The 11137-nt window shown below is 39.1% G+C and overlaps 2 protein-coding genes across 11 annotated transcripts in view; one reads left to right on the top strand and one right to left on the bottom strand.

Annotated features, from left to right (window-relative positions):
• The window catches only part of ZDHHC20 (zinc finger DHHC-type palmitoyltransferase 20), a 51694-nt gene extending 46989 nt beyond the window's left edge, over positions 1-4705 (top strand). For 5 of the 7 annotated variants that reach the window (XM_040544005.1, XM_040544008.1, XM_040544009.1 and 2 more), the window contains 3 exons: positions 442-557; positions 982-1059; positions 3441-4705. In XM_040544005.1, coding sequence (XP_040399939.1) covers positions 442-557; positions 982-1019 — 154 coding nt within the window. In that variant the 3' untranslated portion in view covers positions 1020-1059; positions 3441-4705. The remainder of the gene's footprint in view (positions 1-441; positions 558-981; positions 1060-3440) is intronic. The other 2 variants (XM_040544007.1, XM_040544012.1) reach the window with 1 other exon arrangement.
• A 5000-nt stretch (positions 4706-9705) lies between these two features.
• On the bottom strand, positions 9706-11124 carry MRPL57 (mitochondrial ribosomal protein L57). 4 transcript variants are annotated; one of them, XM_040544016.1, is made up of 2 exons: positions 11019-11124; positions 9706-10181 (listed from the first exon to the last, which is right to left on the bottom strand). In XM_040544016.1, exon 2 carries the CDS (start codon positions 10175-10177, stop codon positions 9866-9868), a length of 312 nt encoding a protein of 103 aa, XP_040399950.1. In that variant the 5' UTR covers positions 10178-10181; positions 11019-11124; the 3' UTR covers positions 9706-9865. The 4 variants fall into 4 exon arrangements, with proteins under 4 accessions (XP_040399950.1, XP_040399948.1, XP_040399947.1 ...); XM_040544014.1 differs by having other exon boundaries at positions 9706-10182; positions 10984-11101; XM_040544013.1 differs by lacking the exon at positions 11019-11124 and adding an exon at positions 10923-11012 and having other exon boundaries at positions 9706-10182.
• Positions 11125-11137: the final 13 nt, after the last annotated feature.

Raw genomic sequence — 11137 nt, forward strand, 5'->3', positions numbered from 1 at the left:
GGAAGCTTGCTTCAGATTCAAAGACACATGAGTGCGTGAAACTTCTGAGGACGTTTATGTGATTTTGGAGGGCTTCTGTGTTTGGTGAATGGCTGAAGGTTGTTTTCAACAGCAGCTACATGAGTTATGAGGCATTAGGGCCAAAGGCAAGACTGAGAAGTCACTTCCAGTACCACACAACCTGTGGAATTTACACAAGAGCAGTACCCTTGTGCCAACAGCAGTCGCCTTTTGCATTAAGATGTTCAGCAGCACACCCTAGCTTTTAGTGATGGAATACAACATTAGGTTGTTCCAGATAGTACTGGTTAGGTTTTCTTTGTACCTGTGTGGCAGTAACATTGTTGTCAGTATACCATTTCTTGTCTATCAATCTGGAAATGTCTGAAATAAGCAACTCTTGCAATTACAGAATTCCTGTTGACTTTGCTTGCTTTTCAGCTCTGGAGCCAATCAGCCCTTTCCTCCTCGACCACTCAGTGAATCACAAAATCGATTGCTAGCCAGTGATGGTCAATGGGTAGAAAGTGGCCCTGAAGAGGAAAATGTTAAATCAGGTAGACTGCACCATAACATTTCTGATTACTCTGTCATTTTGTTCATGGTGGGTGGGGTGTGTTTGTTTTTTTTGTTGTTGTTGTTGTTTTTAAGCCTAAAAAGTCCTTAGGAATTGGTTGGAGTCCAGTAGAGGAAACCTTGTTACATAGAATCCAGTCAGCATGTTTATAAGCTAAGGCTAACTTGTGTCTGGTGATCTGCTTCAAACTGAGTTTTATGGCTAAGGTAATGGGTAGATACATCTGGCTTTCTCACTCCCTCTTCTGAGACATTTTGGATTTATTTTATATTTGATTAGGGGGAGGAAAGTATTTCTCTGAAATAAGTTCAACACAATATGCATGGTTTCTGGTTTGAAGTCTTTGGTATTTGCTGTGCAAATCTGAAAAAAAAAAACACAATTGAGATTCTCTCATATTTTAGGTACAAAAAAGCATATTATAGTTTCATTGGAAAGCTGATCTCAGCTTATTACTAACCAACCATCTCAATGAGAAACAGGTAAGACTAACGTAATTGATTGCTATTTCTTTATACATATGACTAAACTAAAATAGACATCTTGAGGTCAAAAGTCACTAGTCATGGAGTGCAGAGAAGTCCTCTGATGTTGGATGAGTCATAGAAAATCACAGAATTGCAGGGGTTGGAAGGGACCTCGAAAGATCATCGGGTCCAACCCCCCTGCCGAAGCATGTTCCTTAGAGCAGGTTGCCCAGGTAGGCGTCCAGATGTGCCTTGAATATCTCTAGAGAGGGAGACTCCACAACCTCCCTGGGCAGCCTGTTCCAGTGCTCCATCACCCTCACTGTGAAGAAGTTCTTTCTCGTGTTGGTGCGGAACTTCCTGTGCTCTATCTTGTGGCCATAAGAAAAAAAGTCTACATAAAGCTCAGAATGGCTCTCCAGAAGACGAGAGTGGGAGTAATGTACTGTAGGAAACATTGGTTGGCTAGATCTAAGATGAGTCGGCCTAATCCTGTAATTTAGATTGAAGTGTGTAATGTTGTATTTTTACCTGACCAGGGAAAAGAATCTCATCTGCTAAACAGGCAATTTCAATATGAAAGTCTTGATACTCTCTCAAGGAACAACCCCTTAACTATATTGTTATTGTATATTGGTTTACCATGCTCTGCTCTTATACTTCAAGAAAGCGTGTGCACAAGGAATGAAGGTGTCGATAAATATAGGTGTCTACATCTGGACTGCTTTGTGTCACTTGTGACACATCGACGCATTAACAATGATCTTCTTTTGTGTAAGAGCTTCTGCTCACACTGCACACTTTGCACTAGGGAAATGTAGCAAATGCTGCTGCTAGCCCTGGTGTATTTCCAGTGACTGAATTAAATTTCTCTTTTATGTTGACTTCATGCTGCAGTGAGTTTATAAACTCCTGTTAAATGTTTATTTCTAGAAGAGGAACAGATCTGATTTGGACAACTAGCAACCATAGATGCTGAGGGCTGAGTCATTACCCCCCACCTCCCTTTGTTTCTTTTAAAGAGTTGTAGAAGGCCTGCATGAGGAAATTTATATTGCCTCTCTGTGATCCCTGACACAGAAGTGCAGCAAAAGCTGGAAACAGGGACCTTACAAGGAAGTGCCGTTTTCTTTGAAGAGAGAACAGTCTTCAAGATTTTAAAGCTCAGTAATTTTAGGATCATCTTTTTTTTATTATTTATTTATTAAGAAATAGTCTATCTAAAAGGTCTCTGCAAGGGATAACCAAAATTAGGGTAGTTAGTAGTACTTTTCTTGACACTCTGTGTAAATGTTCAAATGAGTACCCTAGCAAGGGATTCCTTTCAGCCTCTAGTTTTGTAATATCTAATTTGATCTAAACAGGTTATTCAGTCATTTCCTTTCTATGAAAAGTAGAATAGATACTTTTTGAGATCGGTTCATGCCAGCAGTCTTTGACAGGGTATTTATAGAATGTACTTAATCCTTCTTCCCACTGACCTAGAGAGAGAGCATGACTGACAGCTTAGATCAGACTATTATCTGGTAATAGTTTGGTGTGACTTTCCTTTCCATGCTCCCTCTCTTCCTAAAGTCAGACAAATTTAACAAAGGAAGATGGTGTGCCGTGTACCCCACTTCCCCAAGCTGCATAGTTTTAGAAGTTGTATAATTAAATGAGTCAGAGTCACACCCATCACAAAGCATTTTGGTACGTGTTACCTCAAATAATACTTAACTCAGTACCACAGTGTTTCAGCTGTTCCAAGTCTAGTTGGATGTGATCGGTTTTTGATTGCCTAGCTTGTTAATTCCAGTCCCCTACAACTGGAAGCAGCCATGCAATATCTGAGAGATCCAAAATATGCACTCCATGCACTTTGCTATGCCTTGTAACGGACTGATAGCTGTATTTTTAATTTTTTCATTTTTATACCTGTAGCATGCAGTAGAAGCAATCAAATTTATGGCTTAAGTAAAATTCCCATGTCATTGTACAGAAAAGAAGACAAATCTCCCAGCCAGCAGTCCCCCAGACTCACCTAGACAAATATCATTTGTGTCTCCAAATGTGTCAATTTAATTAAAAATGAATGAGCAATTCTTGCCAACCAGACATCCAAGAGACTTTAGCCACAGGTCAATGGTGATGGATTTGACATTCTTAGTGGAGATAATCTTATAAAACATACGAGGTTTAAAAGGAGAAGAAAAGGGAAGGAAAAAAAAAAACACCTCCCAGAAGGCTAATTATGTGTTGAAGTTACCTTAGCTGCAGTCCCGATCAGGAGGCAGTAAAATACCTGTGTTATCTAGATATTCCTGTAATGCAGTATGATTTGTTTGGTGTTGTGTTTTTTTTTTTCAAAGCTAACGGTGCAATTCCACTAATGAGGTTTTGTTTTGTTTTGTTAGGTTTCTGCAACACATTTTGTGCTTGAATATTACTTAATTTTGTTTGGAAAAAGTTGATCAGTAAAAAATGGAACATGAGCATTTTAGGAAGAGACAAGAAATCAAGTTTCTGCACAGTCCAATGGATTCTTGTAAGCACTATTGCAGAGCAGGGAAGTTAAGACAGATGCCTTAAGATTCTTAACGTGCATTTATGCAGCACTGAATTATATATATACTGCTACCAAAGGGCCAAATCCTGAAGTGCCCTGCTTGGATGTACAAGGTCCAGAGTGGGAACTATGCATTTCTGTTATGCTGCGGTGATGGGGGTAGATCTGCAAGGACTCCTGCCTCCTCACAGGCGATCGTCACACCTTAGGCACTGCAGAAGTCACTTCCATAGCAGGTTCTGCAGAGAACAGAAAGAAAGAAGAAAAAAATAAAGAGGGGGAGGGGTTGGATTGTGGGGGATTGACAGAGTGGACAGAGTGTGGCTGATGAGTTTGAAATGCAACTGTCCATAGCACAAACACCGGGTTTTGTTGAAAGGAAGGGACTGGGTGACGTGTTCATGGTTGTAGCTCTCCAAGTATTTCAGGACTGAGGATTCCTTCTACTGGCTGTGCTATGGAACAAGGCAATGCCAACAAAGCAAAAGCCTTTTACTTGGTGTTGCTTTTTTGCTATAGAATTGAGCCCCCTCATCCTTTTAACTTGATTTATTTAACCATATCAAGAGCATAGCTCAAAGAAGTGAACTGTCTTTTAGCTGCAAGTACATGGATTATTACTTTTCAACAATTGCCTGTCAGCATACAAAGAAAAGCCAACCCAAGAAGAAATTAACAAACTGTTACATTTTCTGTTAATGTCAGCAGTGTTCTGTATGAAGCAGTAACAAAATGGCAAAGTACCCCTGAGAAAAAGGTTAGTGCAGTTGTGTGTTGTTAGCAAATGGAACTGGAAGAGTACTGCTTTTTATATGGGACTCTTGATGGTTTATAAATACTGTTTTATACTTTTGTTTTATCTTTTTAATAAAGGCACAAGTTTTTATTGGTTCTAAAGTACCATTTAAACAAATTTCAAGTAATTATGAGAAAATTAGCATTGGATCATGCACTTGTGTTACCACACCAAAACTTTGTATGCTTTAGTCTGCCACTTTCAAGTCTAAGTGATACTGAACTGCTAAAGATGAGTGCTTTGTGTAATGATGTACCTTGTTCACAAAAGGCAAAATGTGTTTCCTGTGTGAGGAATAAAGTCCATCGTAAGCTCAAGTCCAACAGCAAAGGACATGATTTTGTTCATTTTCTCTTGTTCCTCTATAGAGAAGACTGCTACTTCATCTTTGTGTGTTATTGACGTTTTGCACCTGGCAAACGTGAAAAATAGTTGTACTGTCTGAAGCTTTTCTGATGTTCAGCTGATGCTGATTACAAATAGATGTAAACTGTTTTGATACAAACTGAAGGGGGTAGCTGAAGTGATGATGTGGACGAAAGGAACCTGTTTGGTTTCTCTACCAGACTGGTTGCTACTTAAGTCCAGTATGTTTATGATGGAAATACAAGGGTATCAACTATACTGTAAGGCTTAAACAAATGTTTTCTTTGTCTTTGGAAATAATACACTTTCTTAAATGTTAATCTTCTGCAACAAGAACACTTCAAGAATCTATGGGCATGTTTTGGTCACTGTGGAGTATTGTTGACACAGAAGTAATAGTCCAAACTTGGCATGTTATGTTTAGAAGTTGCAAAATGTGTCTTCAAACTTTGTATGATAAATTTTGCATTTGCTAATTTTGAAACTTAAAAAAACATTTGCTATGCATTAATCTGAAAGATTTAGCTATTTTTTTCCTCAAATGTCAAGTGCAAAGTGCTCATCTGAATATCAGCTTTCAGCAATACTGACATGTTGAGCTCACAAAGAGAGAATGCATCAGCAAAATTTCTTGGGAAGAGAACAGAGACGAAAGACAGTGAGCTCAAATTGCTCACTCTAAATACCAAAATGTGCAGCCCCAAACACTGGTGGAATTGTAATTGAGGGCCCTGGATATAATCTCTTTTACTGGATCAGTGTATTACAGCGGAGATAAATACCTGCATAGTCATTCCCTAGCAGAATTAGAAGCAAAATCTCTGTAATGTGGTAAACCTCACAGATCCAGCAGTATAGCCTCTGTCCTCTCCCAGCCCCTCAAAGTGCTCAATATATATTCATATGAATGCGTGTATACTGTAGGCTAACATCAATATAGCTTGTTTGATTTTTTCAGCCAGGGTAGTTAATCTACAGGAAAAAAAAATGCAGGTAAGCAGGCTGGGCTAAATCCATGTGTATTCTGTAGCAAATTGGTTCATGTTTTGGTGGCGTTTCTTCAAGAGCTGATGGTTCTGACATCTTTATGCAAATCACTGATACGTTTTGTCCCAGATTTCTCTCACGTTTCCAATGACAAAAGTCAGAGAGCATTGTGCTTGGGGTACTCTGGAGGCCAGAGTTACTGTTGGGAGAAAAGCAGATGTTACTGAAAAATCACTTGAAAAATATAAAATGTAGTAAAATGGTTCAAACGTGATCCTTCCAAATGCACACCCCTCTGTTTTTTTTGTTTTGTTTTGTTTTCTTCAGAAAACTGAGTACTAAGAGTAACCCTAGGCTGATAGAAAAGAATTCAGTTCTCTAAGTGAATTTTATTGGTGAACTGTTTTAGGGTTCCCCAGTGAGTGGGATGGTGAGTGCCAGGTTTTTCTTGCAGGCATTGGCCAGGGAGGAGGCATTGCTAAGGTAGGACAGTGGCTTCACTTGTCTTTGAGTTCCTGTCCTGCCAGCTCCCTAGCCACAAGCAAGGGCATTCTGTGCTGTATCTGAGCAGTGTGATAGGCAAAAAGAGGGAGCAAGCCAGGAACTAAAACCAACTTTGGTTTAAAGGACAAAAAGCTGCTGGGCTGTTGAGTTGCCAGCAGACATGCGTATCGCTGCTAGCAGAGGCAGGGGGTCTGTAGGAGCTCACCAAGAAATGGGGCCTTTTGGCTCACATCCATGGGCTGAGCTGTTGCATGCTTCCAGGGGAGGCAGTGAGAAGCAGACCTGCCTGTTCAGGAGGCAGGAAGGGAAGATGGATCGTAAGAAAACAACGGTTGTAGGGTGCTGGGTTGTGTTGTACATGCTGGTTCTATGCTACATATCAGCAAGTCTTGGAAATAACTTATGTTCATCACTAAAAATAACAGCGCTTAAGCTTTTAGATCCCTCAAAATAATTACTAGCCGTGAGTAGCATTGTAGTTACTGTAGGATAGTAAATATTAACTGCAGTCAGAAACTGTGCTATAGTATTTTTTTTACTGTTTTTTCTTTTTAAAAAAAAGTCCATATACACACAACGGCCATGCACACAAAATGACTTAAACTTCCAGTGTTTAAGGCTGAAGCCTGACACAGGACCAGATTCCAGTGTTTTCTCTTCAAGATTCCTGAAATGGAAGTTGATAAAGCTCTCCCTGTGAAGATGATGCAAGGAAATATGTGAATAGGAAAAAAAATAACTATTTTAGAAACCTCAACTAATATATATATTTTTTTCCCCAGACAACTGGTTTATTTACAGACTGTAAAGATACACCTACCTGCTGTTCCTATCAAGGGCATATTATGGGAAGAGGGCAGGACAATGTATCGGTTTCTCTAATAACTGACAAGTTAGATGTACCATAAATGATTGAAAAATTCCACTTCCGAACTTCAAATATTCATAGGTTTATTTTAGAAGGACTTCTGACATTTCTATTTTTAGTGATTTGAGTAGAAATCATGGTAACATTTTTGTCAAACCTACCCTTTGAACGGGGAATGCACAGGTACCAAGCTACTTTTGGTATGCTATCTAGAAACTGGGCATGTTTTCCAGTGTTATTAAATGCCTACATTTTTCAGGTAGTTTCTTCCCTCGTTTGATCTTGTGTTGCTTCTCTATCTTTCTAAATACTTTTAGGGGGTTTTGGAAGTTTTCATTAAGTTCAATGCTATTCAGTATCCGCTCAAAGTACTTCATGCTGTAGTTTGAAGTCCGTCCAGTTGTAGCTCACCAGAGCCCCAAGAGGAGGAAAAAAAAAAAAGCAGGATTAGTAGTAGGATTAATGTCTGTGGCAGATGTAGCAAGAGAAGCATCGACTCTGACACAGATGGACCAGATCTGCCTAGATCTGGAGCACTGACTGATCATATTTATTTAAAAATAAATACATAAATCCTTTGAGCTTCATGGTATATGTTCTTTGAGGATGCTGGCTAAAATTATACATAATTGAGGGATTCAGGTATACATTTAAAGAGGTTCCAAGGAGCTACTTTAACTGTAAATGCAGATCAAGAAGAATACATTTTTCATAGTACATCAAACAAATTAAATTAAATAGCTGGGTATGCAACATAAGAGGATCTTCTCTCCCTAAATGGCACCAAAGAGAGCAGCTGCATATAAAGTTGTTATAATACTGAACACATTTACTACACTCATTTCTATCAATTTATTTTGTATATATAGACGGTTTTTATATGCATTTTTCTTAATTACATAACTGTCAGAAAATGTAATGAAACTGCAAGTTGTAGTTAGTGCTAATGCTGATTTAAACTGGTGTTTGGCTGTTTTGTTTCGCAGCAATTACTTGAATCTTGTTTCCATTACATTGCTAAGTCTGATGATGTTTACAAAACTGCTTTCATTGTTTTTGGGAGTATCCCCACCTTTCCTTCCTCTCGCCCTGCCACAAGAAATAGAGAGCACATGCTTAGCAGTCAAGCACATGTGTTGGGGATGAAGTATCCATTATTACTGGCACCAAAGCATTAATGGTGATATGTGATGCGGATTCCCTTCTGTTTACATTATTTAGCTGACAACTTAAATGCTTAGCATGTTCCTCTCTAATTTCTCCTGTCCCTTAACCTGTTGCTGTCAGCTTTGTTGTGAGAAACTTAAATCCTTCTGAACTGCAAGTGTTTAAGACCATAAAAGACATCACAGAAAGAAGCAGTAGTCCTGTTGTTGTTAAAGCATTCAACCTGCCCCTCTGTCCCCTCACCCTCTTTTTAAACTTACCTGAATTAAACGCCCCTGGCTTCTCACTGCAGTTCCTTTTGTATTTGCCAGCAAGGGTTATCAACAGTTGCACTAATCACAATGTCCTCGCTGTTCTACTTCCACAGGTATTTTTAATTGTGCTGCCTAAACTTGTAATGAATTGTATTTAGGTTTCAGGTTAAATGTAAGATACATGTAATGACACATTTATTATATTTTTTTGTATGCTGCAGATAGGACTAGTCCTATGCACAGAAAAAAAAAAACATGTTGCCATTTATAGTTTAATACTTGAAGTAACTTTTTAAAATGGGCTTTTATAAATGTATTACGTACAAAATCACATTACTTTGCCTGGAAGTTCCTTCGTGTTTTAATTGCATTGTGCAATTTGCCCATATGTATACTTTTCCATATGTTATCTCAAGCCATTTATAGCCATTAGAAAGCGCATTTGAGATTTTGAACATCAGTGTTAAACCTGTTCATCCTTCTCTGAAATGTAATTCATGTTTAAATACAAAGTTGTACTATTTTAGGCCTATTTTCAAAAGTGATAAAATATTAATGTATTTGACACAACTTCATCAGTGAATGCAACATTGACTTAATAAAAGTATGTGAAACAATCTGAAAATGGTATGTGTGTATTAGATCAGCAAGAACTGCCACGTACCTGGGAACGTATCTGTAACTAGTGATGGAAATAATTTTCACACTCTAGCTGCAACAACCAAAGATTACACTCACGCCTGAAACATGTTCCAGATTGCTTGGTTTTTACAGGAAAAATAAAAAACTTAGCTTGTGGCTGATGATGTTCCTTCAGGACATGAAACAATATGTAGAAATCGCGTTGCTGCTCAAACAGGAATCAGCAGTGTTTCTTTTTGATCAGAATTAAGTTCTGTAAGTAAGGGCAATTAAGACTCAGTGGGACACTGCCATAATGATAATACTGGCATTTAAATTCAACAATTGAATCATGGAATTATAGAGGTCTTTTCCAACCTAAATGGATTCTAAGATCACCAAGCCAACCAAATTCTTTCCAGAAAGTTTTGAAAATGGAACATTTTATCTTCTATTAGCTGCAGTTTCATATACCTGTAACTTTGTAATTCTGGTTCATCTTAATAATATATTAATATATATATATATAATTAATAATAAAACAAAATACTGTTCTGTAGGATTACTTTTAATGTAAGATTTTTGTGTACCATAGCAAAGTGTCACTTATCTGCCCATATTACACTGTATTACAAAGCTACCATAACAGATACAACAACATATTTTGGGGCAGTGCACAACAGCTGCCAAATACAAGTACACCCTGTTATTCAAGATGTCCATTTCTTTGAGACATTTAAGTGGTTCAAGTGATCGCTCATGTATCTATGCTCAGGGAACTTAGATGTCATCGTGCTTTTGAGAGTTTCCCATTTTGCACGTCTCCCTTCTCTGTTATGATTGTATTCTTGTTCCCGTGTCAGGTAAGGTCGACTCAGCCAGTACTCATTCTCTGCTTCAATTTCCAACCTTCGGATCATTGCCTGCTTCATTGAGAGGGTAACCACTCTTGGTCGCCTGTATTTTCCAATCCATTGTTTTCCAGGAATTCTCTTCCGGAGCAATACTGTTGTTAAAAACATGGTACCTTAAAATATATATATTAAAAAAAAATGAAACACCCATTACCTTAGGGACAAAAAAAAAATTAACAAGAAAAATGAAAAACATGCACATATTTATTACACTGCCTTTTAGCTAGCTGTTACAAGGTTCAGACCCTGATACTAGCAAACAACCACTCTGTACAAGACAGTACAATGGCAGATATGCTGGAAACATAAGACCAGAAAAGGAAAATTGAAGTTTTTTATTTAACTGGAGAGTTTACTCAGTTATCCTTAAGGAACAGATATATTATTAAGACATTAAATCCTTGAGATTTAACATTTTAAAGCATGTCCTCTGTAAATTATTCCCAAAAAAAACAGCCAAATACTGTTAAAGAAAGGATTTACTTCATTCCTTAATGCTACAAACTGATATCAGCACTGTTAAAATAGCGTATTTGCAGGTCCATCTTCTGGATCTCTTTTTTTATCACGTAATATGTTCACTATGCCATATGTTCCTCAGTATTGTTATCACCTGGTCTCTCCGTAAACTTACTAATACGACAATATCTACTCTTGGTTTTGAACTAGGGGAAAACCAGGCTTGTGGAGAAAGACAAAACCCTGCGTTAGACCAACCAGCAGCAACACAAAGCCCAAATACTGCTTCAGACATAACCCCCGGGTAGGACAGAGGCACAAAAGCCCAAGCCAAGCCCAGACGTGACACACACGCTCCTCATTAACCCGTCCATTAGCCCTGACCGTGCCTAACCCCGTCGTGTCGTTACACAGCGCTCCCCAAACCGCCCGAGCCCGGCGCCTCCCCGCCGTACCGCTGAGGAGAGCCCCGCTCCCGCTCCGCGCTCACCCCCCCGGGCACGGCCCCGGTCCCGGCCCGGCGACGAGCGACAAGATGGCGGCGGGAGGGGGAAGGGCCGGGCGCGGCTCGCGAGAGCTGGCGGCGGCCGGGCGGGACCTGGCGGCGCC

The sequence above is a fragment of the Cygnus olor genome, chromosome 1, assembly GCF_009769625.2.
Source record: "Cygnus olor isolate bCygOlo1 chromosome 1, bCygOlo1.pri.v2, whole genome shotgun sequence".
Classification (NCBI taxonomy): Eukaryota; Metazoa; Chordata; class Aves; order Anseriformes; family Anatidae; genus Cygnus; species Cygnus olor.

Coding starts and splice junctions, on each gene's coding strand:
- MRPL57 (XM_040544016.1), bottom strand. CDS start 10,177: ATGTTTTTAACAACAGTATTGCTCCGGAAGAGAATTCCTGGAAAACAA.